The sequence below is a fragment of the Athene noctua genome, chromosome 1, assembly GCF_965140245.1.
Source record: "Athene noctua chromosome 1, bAthNoc1.hap1.1, whole genome shotgun sequence".
Classification (NCBI taxonomy): Eukaryota; Metazoa; Chordata; class Aves; order Strigiformes; family Strigidae; genus Athene; species Athene noctua.
Window position 1 is genome coordinate 147076851 of NC_134037.1, and position 18459 is coordinate 147095309.

The following is an 18459-nucleotide window of genomic DNA, read 5'->3' on the forward strand; positions in this document are numbered from 1 at the left end:
GTTTTTCCATGATGTTGGGAATATTTCAGTCTATGTTAAAGATCTCTTTTGCCACTGTTAAGACATGCAGTTAATTATTTGCTGAGAAAAGATAATACATTTCCAGAAGTTATAATAGTTCTTCCTTTCTAGCACTTGCTACTTTCTGCTGATTATTTGATTCTGTTAAGTATTTCAACTAATTGAATGAGAACAAAACAAATCTTGGTAGTTTCTGCTAGTGACAGTTGCATACATTTATAAGAATAGTGGACCCAGAATAATCTGTCTATGCTTTGTGCTGCTGTTGTTGATGTTAATAGTTGTTCTCCATGTCATTTTAATTTCAGAACCTCATTGACAGGGCAAGTCTCAAATACAATCCAAGACCGGGAAAGGTAAGCAGAATTTGTGTCACATAGATCAATATGGTACATGGAATAATTTGTTATACCAAAATTTTTGAATGGAAGGCATCTGAAGTTGTCAGTTTGGTTCTCTGTATTTTAATGGTGCATATGTTTGCACTTGCTAATAATGACATTATATTATCAAAAATCCTGCTACTAGTAGTTTTACTGTATTTCTGTCAGCATCTGCTGTTTCAGTTTAGTAGTGTTTCATAAAAGACGAAAATGTGTAGCATATCAGTTGAGTGGGCACAAAGTGAAATAGGTTTTATTCCAAACAAAAAATAACTGTCTACACTGTTAGTTGAAATTGGCCCTCATTTGTATGTATTGTATGTTGTTTCAGATTATTATTTATGATATTTATGGTGACAAAAGTAAACAAGAAGTTCATTCTGATGTACTAGATTCCACATCCTGGATCTTTCCCATTGGAGCATTACTTAGGATAATTAGAGGATGGTAAGAAATCTAGGTCATATTTAAATAGACTCTCTCCAAAAGACTGTATACATGTTTTGTATTTTCATTGCTTTTATTTACAACACACATCTGATCTGCAAGAGTATCTTTTTCTTTCTTTATAATTAGACTGATACCAATGAAAAAAGCATGAAACAAGGCTTCAAATGCCGTAGTACAAAAAAAATATTGTTTCTCCTGGGAACTAGCTTCAAACATAAAGTTTCTAATAGAACCACAAGTAAGTTTAGACTTCTTGCTTGAAGTACTGAGACAGTATAGCCATAATGATCACTGGAAGCATGTGTATGCCAAAGAAAATGTCTTTTTTTACAGTTCAGTTTCATTGTACAGTAGCTGTTGCAAAAGGACCATAAAATGAACAATCTCGGCTGCTGTTTGTAATGTAGCATTTAGAGGAATGTGGATGCAGAAGGATTTATAAGTACCTTTAAGGTAGATTTTGCAAGTGTTTGTCTTTGCTTTGGGAAGCTAGGACTGGGACCGTGTCATTTGTTGCATTGGAATTTAATTGGTGGTTCTTACAGTGAATGTTTCTGACTGTCAGCCGTAGTAACAATGCATGTCACATTTATGCAGTTTTGAGGCAGCTTTGTTTGGTTTTGCATACATTTCTTCCACATCCTAAGAAATACTGAATGCCATTATTAGTATGTATATGTTTTATGCCTCGCATAGTATCTGCCTGAACAGGATATGTTTTGATATGTCAATTAATATATGTGTTCTGGCAAAATAAGGCTTTTTGTTTATATTGTGTTTCAGCTGTATCTTTATACAATTAATTTTTTAAGTTATGTTAGGCTACGTCCCGGAGGAGAACAGTGTATTTTACTTTTAAAGCACAGAAGTACAAGCCCTGTACTTGTCTAAAGGGAGTGTGACTACTGAGGGACAGCATAAGAAAGATCTGATAGTTGGTTTGATAAGAAGATCTCATTACCAAGCTTTCCAGCAGATGTGCTGTATAAGGACAGTCTTACCTAAGAGCAACAACTGAGTTCATGATATCATTATTACAGTTGGATTTTTTATGAGAAACCGAAGTTCCAGGGTCGGAAATATGTACTAGAAGAAGGAGAGGCTGTGCTGGATCACCTTTGGGATCTCCCAGGCGTGAAACATCATCGAAGAAACATCCCAGTTGGTTCAATCAAACATGTAACAAAGGTAGAGACTTTGTTAATAATATGCTCACATACATAATTAATTTCTGTGGCAGTAGCAGTGTATTACTAGCAATGGACAATGTGGGTATGCTGTGTTTCTGATTTTATTCAGATTTGCTATGAATCACATTTTTCACCTTCAAGGTAAATTCCAGGGCTTTTTTTTGTGCTAAATTTCCCTTTCTTCCTGAAAGTAATGAGCAGGTAGACTATCTTTCATTGCTACCACCTTTACCTGACACAGTGACTCTACTCCTTTTAGATGTTTACATGTCCAGTTAATTGAAATTAAATGGAATTAATTCATATTTTTCAAATAATTGTTTATCTTAAGCTTGAAACTATCTACTGTCTGGCTTGTGTTTCAGAAGTTAGTAGGTGGTTTTCCAATCCCAGTTGTACATCATCCTCCAAAAATTGCTGTCACTCCATCTACAGCTTTGTGCCATCTGTAGGGTTTCCACGTGGACAAGTAGTACACCTACAGCATCTGGCTCTATACAGAGGCATTTTGTTGAAAAGATAGGAATCAAATGCCTAAAACTAAATATAAAGCATCAATTGTTATTCAGTGAATGAGGAATATATTTACCAGATCTTGTGATTTAAGAAGACTTAGGGCTCTTGTTTAGCATAACATTCTAGTTATTCACAGGGCAATTGCCCTTTACTGTGAGTGAATTATCATTTGTATCACAATGTGATTTCTGGAACAGAGGTCATTTTAAAATTGATAACCTTTTTGTCATTGGGGCATAATGTCATAACAACTAGCAATAAGTTTTCATTCTCTTAAATACTTAACAATAAATTCAAAAGAGACTGGCTGAAGGCATGAGTAATGCAGTCAACATTGATATGAGCTAAACAAATTAAAAGCATTTGACCAATATGGCATATGAATATTGATTAATAACGTGGAAGGCAGCTAAATAATTAAAGAAATACCACAATAACATGTGGAACTATGGTCTGAAGCCAAGGGAAGCTGAGTGTGTCTTGGGTATTAAAGAAAACCATTGGATAGGAAAGAGACTGTGGTTAGCTGCATCATGCTTGATAAAAATCTTTCTAATACAGCTAACTAGATTGAAGCACTGTTCTTCTTCCAGTATGTGGCTCATTTGTATGGAACACAGATGGAAAGCTTTGTTACAGTACACTAGTTCAATAATCAACACTGTTTCTCATGTTACTAACCTCTGGCAGGTATGGTTGGTTGGGAGGACTTCTGCTGTTAGTCCGTAGGGCTGTATGGAGCCAGTGTGGGTATAGAACTCACTAAGCCAAGTTTTGTCCTCTAAACCTTGATTCATGAAAGCATCCGTCTTTTTTTTTAGGTTGTTCTTCAGCTGCTGTGGAACTACTTTTAGAAGGTAGTTTGCCAAAGCACTATCTTATTTACTTACTTTTTATGAAAAATATAGGCTTTGTTTTTAATTGACAAATTCCTGTTTCCTTTTCAGGCAGTTCATGTGCATGTGATCTGCAGGTTCCCATGTTTTATTGTCATTCTCTTTTTTGTAGGCTGGGTAGCTCAGTGACTTTTCTCCTGCCTAGTGTGGTCATACTAGCTGTGTCTCCAGGCTATCTGGCTTTTTTTCTGATTCTTCAAGTGACTTTTTATGGTGCTTGTTTAATGGCTGCTCAGCTGCCTTGAGTTTGCAGATTTGAAAATTGGCTAAATATTTGAGAAGAATATGGCTTGCCAGGAAGAGAAAAACAGATGTTTACTAGAGAAACTGTAGGAGGTACGTTTAATATTATTTTTATTTTTCACTGGCAGATGTTAGTTTGCTGAGAGACAGTCTGCCAGTAGCTTTGTGCTCTGATTTGGCTTCAAGTCTCCACAAAAAAGCAAAGATCCTGTTAGCTTTGTGGTTAGCTTGTGGCTTGACTTACTGTGGATACATGTGTCTTTAATTTGTAGAAACTTAGGAGCGGGGGAAAGATCCCGAAGGAACAGATCATGCAACTAGTAAATTGAAGACCTACTTGAAGTAATGGGGAGTCTGAATTCCACTAATGCAAATCAGTATAAGCCTAGGCTAGCAAAATATGCCTGCACACGCAGGTTCAGTACAGCTTCTGCAGCACAGTCTGTTTAGTCAAGTCAGTTCTCTGCTCTACTGCAAATGCATATATCGATCTTATGGAATTGGAGGGCTTTTTCTATCCATTTCTGGAAGTCCAAAGAGGATGCTAAATGTTACTTTCCAAAAAACAAGAGCTGAGAAGAGTTGCTGATGTTCCCTTTCTGGAGTAATCTTGTAAACCACTATTTTGCAAGGTGACAGGAGATCTGAAACAGCAGTTTATAACCACTGTCTGCAAGACTGTTAGGCAGGGAATAACTGGATTCCTTGTGGACTCTCCCTAAGCAAAGCTCTTTGTAATGGGAATGTTCACAGTATTACATGAAGGGTGTGTCTCTTTTGTTTGTGTGGTTTGCTTGGTGGAAAGAAGTTACTAATTCAAGCAGGGACTACTTTGTCAGATGCCATAGGAAGACATCCAGCAGCTTTGGATTGTCTCATTTGCTAGTTGGTATTTACAGGACAGTAATCATTAATTTTCTTAATATTATTTTATTTTACTACCAGCCCTATTGAGTTATGTAGTTTGGTTTGGTGGAGACAGCTGGTAGCAAGAGTGGTATGGAGCAGGAGAACTGGGAGAAAGAATTATGAATGGGTAAAAAAGGCTGAAGGACCACAGAGAGTAAGGTTTAAAATAAAAAACACCACAGAAGCTGATATGTCCTAGGGACAATCTGTGTGTATCAAAAGTAAGATGCATGTCTCGACTGTATTAAAAAGCAATCGTGTGAATATCAGAACTAATTAGGCCTGGTTTTCAATAGACTCTTCTCTCAACATTGTTTTGGTATTTATCTTAAGAAGCCAGATTTTAGTCATTCTTTGTCCTGTTGTTGACATAAAGGGTTACATCATTTAAATAGACTATTTTTATCACTTCAGTCACCACAGCTTACAGGTTCAAGAAGAAGACCTAACAGTGCTGAGATTATTTAGCCCTGCTAGCGCTGTTAGGGCTGTAACCCTAGATCCAGAAGAAGGGTTAACAGCCAAGACCACCTTGAGGGAGCTGAGGGCTCTAGGTCTTTCACTTCTGGTGGAGCTCTGGGACTAGAAAAATACCAGAGATGCTACTGAAGAGTAATATTTCATGTTAAGGTCTTGAGGGTCATCTTAATCTTCTTCAGTAGAAGCCTTAACCTTTCTGCTGAGGGCCACATGACTGTTTTGGAAGTCTGTTCTCTGCAAGCTAGCATGAGTATTCTCTGTGCTTTTGTAATCATCTCCGCTCCCAAAAGACCATGAGGGAAGCACAGGCACTCCAGGATGACTCTGTGGAGGTAGGAGGAAAGTACCACAGAGTAAAGGAAGTCAGTGGGATGCCTGGAGGCTGTGTCCTACCTAAACATTTGCTGATTGTGTATTATCCTTGGAAATGAACACAGCTACCTAATCTGTTTGCTGTGCTTTCTATTCTGTTTTTACCTGATGTGTCAGTAGGATAATGAATATGACATGAGTTTTGACTGCTTATGATGGGGGGTGGCAAGGGCCGGGGGGCTATAGGGAGGAAACTTTCCAGTTTTGGATGTGGCCTGAAACACTGTGGTAAGTTTTGCATGGTAATAGTTTTGCATGTGGTATCTTATTTCAAAATCTTGACGCCTTGCAAATGAAAGGGCTTCAAACTGAAGGATCTAGTTCTCCACCTGAATGCTATCATGTTTGTGTGGTTCTCATTTTGTTTGTAAAGATGTTGGTTTTATTAGGAATGTTAAAGAAGCCTCTGAAAGTAATGATGCCTGTTAAATATGCTCAAGCAAATATGAACATGCTAGGGCAAATATTTACCAAGCTAAAGTTCACATCCTTAAATTATATAAATTAATGGCATAGTACTCAGGCGTACATCTCCAAATACATATTGTTCACTTCATACAGTAATACTAAATTTTACCATTTTCTGCAGTCTGTGAACTCAATATTTAAGTCAAAATGTATATTTGTGACTTTAAAAAAATGTGCTTAGAAAACATAATGTACTTCTTGCTCAAATATGTCATTACCTTTAAAAATAGATATTTGAATTGCTTTTGATGAAAACACTAGTTTACTATGTGACACTTCATGAAAGGACTTTGTGGACTTAATCTAGTATACACAAAAATACCATCACAATGAGTACAGGGTTTTTTATGACTGTCAAAATCTGGCTGAAGAGAGATGGTGATAAATAGGAGAGATTTTATTATGAGTGCTTGTGCTTTACCTACCCTTTGGAGAACTGCTACATTCTTCATCTCTTGAGGTGGAGCCTGCCTCGTGAGCTTCAGAGTCAGAAAAGGAGACTTGAAAAGAGAATACAGACTGGCTTTTTCCAATCTTCAAATAAAAACCAAAACAAAACACAAAACCCTCCTACTGAATTAAAGTTAAACATACTCTGTCTCATATTCTGTCTGAGCCCGCAGGCAAAGATACTTTATTTTGCCACTTGTCTGGTCTTGTAGGTACTTTATTTCAGAATTTATCTGAAAGCATTAAGAGTCTAGCATCATTACTTGTGGAATTCTTATAGGTGCAACTTCTGATTTTTTTCCATTGGATTCACAGATTTCAACCTTATCACATGGCAGGTGTTTCTAGGAAAAAAACACAAACTTCAAATATTTCTTAACTGTGATTCTATGATTCTGTGATTTAAGATAGATAGATATATAGATAGATATGTGAAATCTATAAGAACATTTTTTTTTCCTAAACTTGTCTAGCAATACACTTAGAATTGAGGCATGGTGTTCCTTCCTTAACACTTTGCCATAAAGTAGCATTGTACTAGAAATTTTTTTTTTGGTAGCTTTTCTGGCTTTGCTCATCTGAAAATAGAAATCCTGGTATTGCAGATTTTATTCTAGAAACAAATATTATACATAATTTACAGGGTACAATACAGAGGAAACATAATTATGCATGAGGGAGAGTTGCCAAAACAGCATACTGTGTTACTTCAGGTCTTGTGAGGAAAGTGAAATTATATGCTGAAGTCTGTCTATTATAATTGCCACATTTATTGCTGACAGTTAAATAACTACTGAAAGAACTTTGCTAAGCAAGAAGAGAGGTATTTCTAGGTGGGATGTTACTCCATCATTTGAAAGCTTCACTCAAAACCTGTGTGAAAAAGGAGAGCATGCAGGTGTTGTCATGAGATGAGGTGCTGTAGCTTTAAGAGCTGTAGTGCCCTGTGGCTGGGTTTCTCATCAAGTTCTTGTTTTTCCTTTCAAGTCTGGCAGAGACCATGTAGTATCTGTGTCACGGTGTGACCCTGCCTGGATCTTCAACAAATTCAGTAACCAGGTGCTTCTCTGAAGGCACCCTCAGGGACAGCTTCTATCCCTCTTCTCTAGTGTACATGCAAGGGGCATCTTCTTCCAGCCACATTTAGGACTTTCAGGGTCTCTATGCCATCCAAGCCCTTTGGCTTAATGTAAATGGGTTTGTGGGACAGGAGGATAAGGTGTGAATTATCACTGAGAACTAAAGGTTCCCAGCTGAGCAAACTGTAAGAGCGTGAGCTGCCTTTCACTGTAGCAGGAAGATTATTCTGTAATGCGCTGCTGAAGCAGGGCCTTACAGAAGATCCTCATTGATTCATTATGTGTTTGAATGCTGGTAAAGAAAGTATTGGCGAGGCATTCTACATAAGTATTATGAAATGAGCTCTAGACACGTGTTCAACAAGTTAACAGAGGTTGTTGCTCTGTAGTAACAGGAAAATTGCTAAAGTGTCTATCTACTTAACAAAACAAATGTTTTCTAGTACTGTTCTTTTTGTTTGTCTAAAATTCTGTAGATTTATTTAGCGTGACAGAAAATTGAACTCATATGGCTTCAAACCGTAGTTGGATGCATTACAGAACCTAGTTGTCACTGAGGGAGGGAAGTGGGATTGTAGTAGACATTTCTAGAAACTTTTAGTTATGCATGCATCACATGTATCCTTATGGAAGCACTGTCTTTGGGGGGGGGAAAAAAAAAAGCAGTATTATATGCATGGTTTGTCTCTCGGTGAATAATGTCAGATCCTTTACTTGGAGAGTATTTAAACTGATCTTTTTTATAGTAGCCCAGCAGGCATAAATGCATAGTTCTTTGGAAGTTAGTGGGAGCTGGAAATTTTCTTCCTTTAGCTTTTCTAAAAATTCCAGTCTTCATTTAAAAAAACTAAAACCCTTCCATCATATGAAGCCTGGAGTTAGGTTAGAAGGGTGAGAAGACAGAGGAAAAAAGAAGGAAACATTACCATCCTTCCCCGGCTGCAATGGGGCAGACTCTGCAAGAATGGATAAGCCTTACCCTTTGCTTTGTTTCCACAGGACTGTGGCGTTCCAGAGGTAGAATTCTGCCTGGCACCTGGTGGTACAGAGGGACTTCCTATCTGCATACAGAGTGCAGTTGCCAATTTAGAAGAACTGGATGTTGAGAAAAACCCTTATATAAAAGTCAAATCAGGAGTGTGAGTACTGAACCTTTTTAATAGCATCTTGCCAGCAGGTAGAGGAGTAACATCATGAGGTAAAAGTCAGTCAGTGATAGGAACAATATTTGGGGGGGGGTGTTTGCTACGAATCAGTTAACATACACTAGGTATTCCCAGCTCCACACTTTAGCATTATGCTGTGTGGTCTCCTGGTAGTGGAACCAAATCTTTGAAGGCATTTTTCCACTAGTTGCTGGCAGAATTCTTCTGTAATTCCATCTTTGAGTAGCTTTATAAATAGAAGCAGCAGCTTGGCTATAATTAGCTTTGAGTTCATTGGAGAATAGATATTGTCTCCCTAGTCACCCACCCATGTTACAACTGTAACACTATGGCTGAATACCAGAAAATGAATATTACATCATCCAAGTATTTCTCAAGCTACAGCTGTATCCTGACTTTCTGGAGAGAGGTGATGCAATATAATACAGGCCCTCGGTAGCCCAGCATTTCCTGTATTGAGCAGAATAGTCTGTTTCCTGAGTAAATGGCCAACACTTCACAGTTCCTGAAGTTTGGGATTTCTGTGCCTCTTCCCATAAATCAGTGCAGAATGATGTTATCTGTTCTGTTACGCGAGTCTTGAGTTTGCCTTTCCACATGAGCCAACCCTTCCTTCTCACAATCTCGGAATGTGTCTGTGAAGCTTGAGGTGATTGATGAAGGAATTAAAACCAGAGTCTTGTCTTAATTTTGATAGAACTTAGTATAACTTTTAAGTGCTTGTGGTCTGTGTCTGTAGTGTTAAGAAAACAGTTTTCCATATGGCTCAATGCCACTTCCTCCATTCCTTATTTGGTCTGCTAACCATTCCTTATATGCCTACTAACCTTGTGTCCAACTCCTACATTCAGCTTTCTTTTTGATTTAAAATAGTCTGAATGAGTATCAGCATTTTTAACTTTCATGACAAAATTAAGATAGCCTGCTTTCCAAAGGAGTGTTGTAAATCATCATAGTTTAATAACTTGCACTGAAAAACAAAGTGGGTTTGATGTTAGAAGCCTTTTAATTCCTAAGATGACAATCCTAGGTAAAATTTGATTCAGGTGTCTAATCCTCAGTACCAACATTGGTTTAGTGTACTCATAATGTAACAAACTGAATTCTTGCTGTAAGTGAACAAATTGGTAATTTTCTTCCCTTTCATTTATGTTCAGCTTGGACTGAGAAAAAGTATCTGCGATGATCTTAGCATTTAAATGTAGCTTTGTTTTGATGTGTTGGTAGTATCTAGAACACGTTATCTGGCTCTTATGAGTATAAAAAGGAAAATAATCTTAATAAGATCTTTTTTATTTGTAATCTATCTAATGAGATTAATAAGTCTATTATTATTATTATTATAGATGGCTTGCTTATTCGGACTTTAATTACAAGGGAGAGATGAAGGTTTTGGACAAATGCGATTCACCATCTGAATTTCCTTCAGCAGATACAAAATCTCTGCGTCCCTTAAAAATGGTGAGGACTTCACAATTCCCTAATAAGCCATGTGCCTTCCTTTTCCTATTGTTAATCCCCCCCCAAAGGTTTTGATCTAAATAGAACTTGGGTTCCAACATCCTTCCAGGGTTAATCCTTACACACATAACACTCATCTCGTGCCACGGTGCATTTGCAGTGTTGTAATGGCATGGTAGTCACTGTGGCTTGCTGGGCTTCTGTGTCTGCCCAAGTAAGACCATGTAGTCAGAGGGAGAACCTGATTCAGTAGGACATTTCCTGGGAAATTGCTGTTGTTGAGTGGAGATCAAATAAGTCAAAATTGAAAGGCTCTTAATTGTATTGTGGTCAACACCAATTCAGTAACTCAAAAAGCTCTTCAGAAGTTTTTGATTTCCTTTTGTTAATGGTATAGCTAGAGTCTACTGGGGGTGGCAGACCAGGTGAGGAATTTATTACCCAGTAGGATTTCTGTGACCACACGTTGCACAAAAATCTTGGGAGGCATAGCTCATTTTTGTTTGGTAGACAGCATGTAGATCCACATAGGAAAGACATGTGGAAGGGTGTAACACATAATCCTACTGTATGCATAGCAAGCCTACAGAAAGAGTTTAAAAGCCACAAAGGAATAAAACCTAACAGCTGTCCTTTTAGTCACTTGTGGTAGATAGGTGTCTTATTCTCTCACAAAATACAATTAATTAACATTTCAAGAGAAGATGCATTTGTTGTATTTATTCTTTGACAGACGTGAACATGTCAGCCCATATTTTCTCTCTCTTCTCATGTTTATAGTTTTAGTGTCCCACCATTTGTGCTTAAGAAATTTGAAATGTACACAATAAAGCTTTAAAAGTTAATTTTTAAAATTTGTCAATATAAAGTAGTTTTAAAACACATAGTAGGTATTTGCTTTAGATTGCTAAGAGACAATGAAGGAATATTTCTAAATTGCTTGCACCCCTAGAGGCTGATCAACACACTGATTTGTTTGTAGGTCAGGTTTGTAGTGTCCCTGGCCTTTATGAATGATCACAGTATTTAAACTAGTGTATGATTTGGCTAACACTGAAAATGGTGAATATAATTGCAAAGACTTGATGCTCTGATAATGCTATAAAATACATGTCAAAGAATAACTTTTAAGTTTTATTTATATACCTTTTTTCTTTCTCCCAACTTTTTTAGGGTGGACTAAAGGTACAGATGCCAATGAATGTTAAGGTAAGCACTGAGGACATTGAGAATAAATTATAAGCACATTGGAAACATAAAACTATTATTTAAGCTTTCTTTTTGTTGGATATGTGATGTTTGGTTAAGTATTCAGTGTCATCTGCTGAAGAAAAATTTACTGATGCTGTCCACTTTCTTACTAATGTTTCACAAGTTGTAAAAGTAGTAGTAGTTTGGTTTTTACATATTAGGAAAATGTGAATTTGCTGTAGAAGAATTGTAAAGCTTTTACAAAATAAAATTATTTTTCCGGACTGACGCATCAGTCACTGTAATGGAAAGAGATCAGGAGAGATTCTCCCATTTAATGTACCAAGCTTAACAAAAAGTGGGGGGAGAGGGCAGGAAGGGGGCAGGAATAGTACCCTTCCTTCCTATACATGATCCCATAACAAGTGTAGTCAGTGAGACCATGACCCTTCTGTGATTTGAGGAGCAGAAAGCTAATCCAGAGTTACTGCTTCTTTTCCCTCCTTTTCTAGTTCTCAGCAAAAATGCTAATGCTTTAGGTAACTTTTAATTATACAAATACATGCAAGATTTTGACATTTTTCTAATAAATATTGAAATAAATATTAATACTATTAGTATTTATTTCATAGTATTTAAATTTAATATCATTTATATTTAAAATAACTGATCTGTGTGATTCAGCAGATGAGTAACATCAAGGGGGTGTAAACTGCAGTCACTGAAATGACTGCAGCAAAGTAGAGAAAGACCTCTTGTGTACTGTTGAAGGATTAAGCTCAGTGTGTCTAGCTGTGAACAGGTAGGATTCACTGCAGGCTAATATACACTGCCCACGCACAGGATTACAGGATAGATCACAGTCCTGTAGCTGCAGAGTACATTTATGTGTATAGAATTGTGTGAATAAGTATCCTTCTGTGGAAATGCCTGCAAATAGACTAACAAGCCTATCTAAATCCATATAGTCTCTTCAGCTTCTAGGGCACTCAAAAATCTGAAGGGCTGAGGAACGCAAACCTGAATTTTCTTTGTATTGATGGCTTGCTGGAGGGGGGAAAAAGGTGTCTTCACATACTGTAGCACTACACGCACCCAAAGTTCAAATCACTATTCAGGGCATACTCAAGGCATTGTTCAACATCCTCTTTTCTAGATAATAATATATGAGAAAACCCACTTTGGAGGATGGTCCAAAGAGTTTTCAGAAAACATCAGTTCTGTTCCAGCTCTGTTTGATAGTGAAGAGGAGTTTCAGGAAATTGGATCAATGCGTGTAATTGGTGGAGTGTAAGTACATTTCACTTTATTTACTTTAAAATAGGAAATCATAACTAAATGCCAAGAAGCTCTAACTAAGGTGTGATTAGAATCTTTCACTGGTAAAACATTTTGAAAAGAAAGGAATATGTATTTCTTTTGGCAGGTATCAGCCTTAAATAAAACCACCTCACCATGTGGCTTATTTGTCTAAGGGAATATAGGAAAATAAAACTAAATGTGTGAGAGGCGTGAAATCAGTGTTTACAATTTGGGTGCCGATAAACTAGGCCACTTTGTTCCTTAATGATAGCATTTAAACAGAGCTTTAATTTATATTGTTTTATACTTCTGATAGTCTCTACTTAATTTACTGAAATGACCTTGAGTAGGTGTCATCAGTCTTCAATTTGACATTTTAATGCCTCTGAAATCTATAAACTGTTTTATTGTCTTAATGGTTTTTCTTTGCCACCTGTTGCGTGTTATCTGGAATGAAGAATCTACCCTTACGTTCCATCGTTGAGGCCTTAGATTTATTCTGTGTTGCCCTGCCTTTCTCTCTGTCATACACACACACACACACGCACAAAAGAGGGCTGTGTAGCACAGCCCTTAGGTGGACTGCTCATAAGGAAAGCTGCTCAGCACCAGCTATTCTAGAGAGCTGCCAAGCCCACGTGTTGTTCTTTCAACCTCTCCCAAAACCCAACAGGATAGGACTGTTTGAAAGTACACAGGATGGTTGCTTCTGCCAAAGAGCCTAGCAGTAGTTTCCAGAAGATTTTTTTCTTGGGGGATTTCAGTGTTAATACTTAAATATAAAGCCTCAGTAATGTACATCCTTTCAGAATGTTGTCAGAATTTACAAGCACTACATTCAAAGTAAACTTAGTTGTGAATACTGAAATAGTCTATTCATAAATACATTATGTATTCGCTATCTGGGAAGCCTCAAATCATTAAAAATCATTCTTCTGTCTGTAAAAATAAAAGCCACCTATTTTTAATAGTGCAGTAACTTAAACAGCTGAATTAATGTAAACCAAATAGTACTAAAAGTAAAGCTATACCTGCCTGCCAAATTTCAATGCCAACAGAATTTGTACAGCAGTTCTAATACTTACAAGGGAGCTTTAATGAAAGAAATGCTTACAAGAAAAAAAGTGGGCAAAGCACTTCTTCAAATTAAGAAATATTAGAGCTTTCAAAGTTGATTTGGAAATGCCTTCTTTTAGTCAAGCCTTATCTATTTGTTCTAAACACTTTAAAAAGCTTTATTCCCTTAGTGCTACAACATATTCCATATGCAATATATTGTATATATTCAATTCACTTGTCTATTAACGTATATAGGTTTTTATATTAGAGCAGAAAACAATGTAAGTGGGTGACATCTTGTTCTGCTGAAATCCACTACTTTCGTCACCAGCTCCAGCAAGGGTAGAATCTCATTGTTTATAATACACTGAAGAGATCTACTGCTTGTTTTTTATCATTGACAACTGATGGCTTACTGTGTTTCGGCCACTAGATGTGTGCTAGCCTCTGCAGTACCAAATACTGGTGTTGGGAATATGGCTGGCTGAGCGGAGGTACGTGGAGAAGCCTTACACAAATAAACTGTTGTTGGAGAAGGAATCACATGGTGGGATTTTGATCCACAAAGAACACTTCATGGGTGCCTGTTGTGATTTCAGACAAGCATTGCTTTGTTTGCTAGCTGAGTCTGTGATACTCATTTTAGCGTTCTTAGGATGTTCTCTTCCCCTGTTATTTGTTATGGACGATCATGTGTGCAGTTGTTGTGCTTTTAGTTATTTCTTTTTCTTGTGTTGTTGGTTGCTGTAGATGGGTTGCCTATGATAAGGAACGCTACAAAGGCCGTCAGTACTTGCTGGAGGAGGGAGATTATGAAGACAGACATTCATGGGGGGAAGCTGACAGTGTCCTCCTGTCTTTCCGGTTTCTTCAGGCTGTAAGTGCGTTTATGAATTTCACACAAATTATGCACAGCTCTATACATAAAGAGGAAGGTTGTTTGTCGTATATGGTACAGCTGTCTTGAGTTTAGTCATTCCATCTTTTGCACAAGTTCATTCTCATTATTTTCCTACTTGCTGAAATATAGACTACTCTGTATACATTGTAAAGCAGGAGCAGGTTCTAAATAAGTAGCCTTTGTAAAGTTCATACAAAGAATGTATCATGCAGAACTCCTTGTCTACCTGTCAGATTTGCCAAGTATCTCACTTCTGCACTTCATGTTATTTGAATCTCTAGAATAGAATTTTCTGAAGTTTAACATGTGTAAGTGTACAGTATAGTTCTTTATTAAAATGAAAATAGCTTTTCAACACAACAGCTGTTGCAAGCCTTAAAAAAGCATTACCCTCTGTCTCTGTGATTTTTGTGCCAGAAAATTTTGGCAGCAAAAATAATCATGGTGAAAAAATCCCTGCTACTAAAATGTGTTTAGGTGAGGGCAAAGATGAAATAATAATAAAAACGATGTCAAGTCTATTGGAAGCAAAGTTAGGCTTTTCAGTGATGGGGAAACATGCGATTAGAACTTCTTTATCATTTCCATTCATTTGGGGTTTTATTGTTTGAGGATTTTTTTAATTATAATAGAAACTCTGTGATCTTTAAATACGGCTGCGAAGAGTGGCTTCTGAGAATTAGATTGTTCACTCTGAGACTGTGCCGTTTTGTATACTCAGATTACTCATCTCCTCATCTGAGGAGACATGATATTCCCGAGCCAGGAATTTTATGAAGTTTGAAGATATGCATTTAGAGCAAACTAATTTTCTCAACAGTCTTTTTTTTTTTTTTTTTTTAAGTTTATGTGAACTTAAGAAGACCACACTTAAATTCACAATTTGCAGTTTTGATTTTTGTAAAAGGCACCTAGGAAAAGCTATGTTTATAATCAGAATCATTCATATAACTTAAAGATAGGAGAATAAAGTGAAGAAAAAAATGTCCTTTTCTAAATAATTTATTTTCAAGTACCTGAGGAAAAAAAGGCAGGAATTTTCTTTTAACTCCTCATTTTGAATGTGCAGAATCCTATTCAATTAGGATACTTGGGTAACTTAAATTGATCTTTTTTAATCTTCCTCTTGGCAAAGGACAACATTACAAGCTTAAAATTGTGCATGTGCCCAGCAGGGATGACCTTCCACGTTATGCACGTATTTAATTTGATGTGTGCCTAGAACAGTCAGAATGCTCAAGTCATTAACACTTTAAAAATATGTCATTCACACTAAGATACCAACATATATCATTCAAATTGGCATATAAATATATATCAATATGTACGTATTGATAATAAAAGTGTAAATAATACTTTTCTTTAAGTTGTAGAGTAACTAAAAGTGATGAGCTGGTTGCCAATAAAATGACTAATGGCACTGGCATTTTGTTGTTCAGTTTAACCAACAGACTGACCTCCTCCCTCTGATGTGCAATACATAGGTCAGCGTTCAAGGCTTGCCATATGCTCCCTTCGTGACTTTGTATATAATACTTGAAAAAATTTTAGTACCAAACTCTTGGGGGGTACCAAACTTCTCGAGGGGACCTGGGCAAAAATGCAAAACTAGTTCTGTGTGCTTAAGGCCCCTTGCTGCACAGTGCATGTTCTAGCTCTTCTCCGTAATCTCAGAATTTTTCTCAGAAGAAGTGCAGTAAAGATTGCGATGATCTCTGACTCTGCAGGGATGTTCCTGCATATCAGATCTTTATTGCTCTTCTCTAGAAATTTTGTTCTAGTCGGATGAATTCAAGAGTCTCTGTAGAAGGTCAAGGATTTTGTGAAATGTAACAAAGTTGCATTCGTCATGTTCAGCTTAGGTAGGGAGTGGGGCTGGGCATTGACCCTTCTCTTTATCTGTACTCACCAGCGTGGGCCAGTATAGCTAGACTTAGGGGTTTGGGGTTTTCTTGGGGTTTTTTTCCTCAGATGTGACACCAGGTGACATTGACTATGTTGGCTTTAAGGCCAGCCCAGACCTGAAAAGAATTTAGCCTGGATCACATGGCATGAAGCTAAAGCTAATGAGCCCTGTGTACTTGAGTCAGCTCCAGGCAGAGTCAGATCAAATGTCTTTGTGCCGTGCTCCCAAAGCAGGGACTGTGGTACAGAAGCACGTAAATGGCTCTGCAGAGGGCCAAGCTGGGTACAGCATGCCTCATTTGCCTGTGTCAGTACCAGCTCTGTCAACATGGTTTCATACTATGCAAAGCTATTCAGATGTTCCTGTGCCACGATGCTCAACCTGACAGGTTCCACCAGAGCTTATTGGCACTAGGAAAATCCAGCCTGTGTTTCTGTACACATACCAGTGACTGCAGTTGAGCTGAGGCATGAATTTAATTTTCTGACAAATCAGAAAGGTTAGACAACGCACACAAAAGAGGAATTGCTGCAAGTCACCCCTCCCCACCCGCTGGTGAAGATGTACGCACATGTAGGCGGACTGCAAGAGCTTTCAGTTTTTGTCTGTCGTACGTATTTCTGCTGTGAACAGTTGCAAGCCCTAATGTGTGGATTCAGGGAGTGTTTTGAAAGCATAGATAGACAGGACTTGTAGAATTTTTTTCCCAGCATACTGCCAACTGTGTTATCAGCATCTGTACTGGACACATTGGAGTCAAATATAGGGTTTATTACTGAGGGCAGACAGCAGTTTCTACCATGTGCTGGTTTGAGAAACAGTTGCATTGCTTCTCTTCTGCAGTGTCAAATAAGAGAATCTGTGAAGTTGGGGTTTGCCGGTGGCTGTTGTGATCAGGGAAGGAGTGAAGTTTCTGAGTCTCTTTCAGCACAGCAGAGCATGTTGCCTTTGGAACTTTCCCACTGCTGTTTTCAAGTCAAAAATGCCTTGGTCTGAAAGTCTGTTTTTAAGTATTTCGCCTATTGTAACAGAAGCTGTACTGAAAATTTAGGGAGGAAAAAATTTGAAACATGTTTTAAATGTAATTACAGTCATGGATATATTTCAGTATTTTAAATTTAGTCAAAGAAATTATGTGCAGATTTGACTTAAATAGCTTTTCAGGAACTCTTACAAAGTCCTTGCTTTAGAGCTGTTAAGAATAGCTGATTTTCATTTGCACTAAAACTGCATTAGCTTGGGTTTTTTTCCTAAAAAGTAGTCTGAAGCTGAAGTTCATGATGATTTTGCCAGACCTGGCACTTTAATGTGTATACCTGAATGGGTATACCTCTAGTGTATACATGAAGTGGTTGCAGCTTTTTAAATAAATGAGAGGATGGTCAACATAGTAGGAAAAACAATTTTACTACAGAATTTTTTTCTGTCACTTTTTAGTGTCCTGTAAACAATGCAGAGAGGCTGAGCCACATTGGGTGTTCATTCTAAAATTGGGTTTAATTATTCATTGTGATTGAATCGAGGACGCCATGCATTTGTACAGGATTCAATCACAATGAATGGTTCACTCGACCAAATTAATCTTGCTGCATGCTTGGCCTGGCCTTAATTTCTAAGGTTTTTTGATTGTTGTTTTCTCAGTGTAGCCTTTCACTTACTGCTTTCTGATTAGTAGCTTCTAAGTGCTACAGAGGCAAGTATTTACTGTAATAATTCCTGTGATGCTGTCGTTGTATGTTTATGAATCTGTGTTAGTTCCTGTATTTGTTTCATAGCATTTTCTCTTATTTTCATTTTATTATAACATTGTGGAATGTTTCAGAAACACTGAAATTGAATTAACTTCATGCTTTTTCTTAAAGGAACGAAGTGAATGGATTGCTGTTTTCCATTTTCCCAAGCAGTGACTGAACTGTGTGCTTAAAATTGCTAAGTGGTTAAAAAAATTGGAGATTTGAAACCTAAACTCAAATAATCTGAAACTGTGCAAGTAATCTGATCAAGCAACTATGCTAG

General features: G+C 37.4%; 1 protein-coding gene across 2 annotated transcripts in view; it reads left to right on the plus strand.

Moving 5' to 3' along the window:
* Positions 1-18459, plus strand: part of CRYBG3 (crystallin beta-gamma domain containing 3) — a 91542-nt gene that overhangs the window by 45970 nt on the left and 27113 nt on the right. For both annotated transcript variants that reach the window (XM_074899948.1, XM_074899957.1), the window contains exons 5-12: positions 330-377; positions 736-851; positions 1895-2042; positions 8457-8596; positions 9970-10084; positions 11258-11293; positions 12432-12565; positions 14387-14513. In XM_074899948.1, coding sequence (XP_074756049.1) covers positions 330-377; positions 736-851; positions 1895-2042; positions 8457-8596; positions 9970-10084; positions 11258-11293; positions 12432-12565; positions 14387-14513 — 864 coding nt within the window. The remainder of the gene's footprint in view (positions 1-329; positions 378-735; positions 852-1894; positions 2043-8456; positions 8597-9969; positions 10085-11257; positions 11294-12431; positions 12566-14386; positions 14514-18459) is intronic.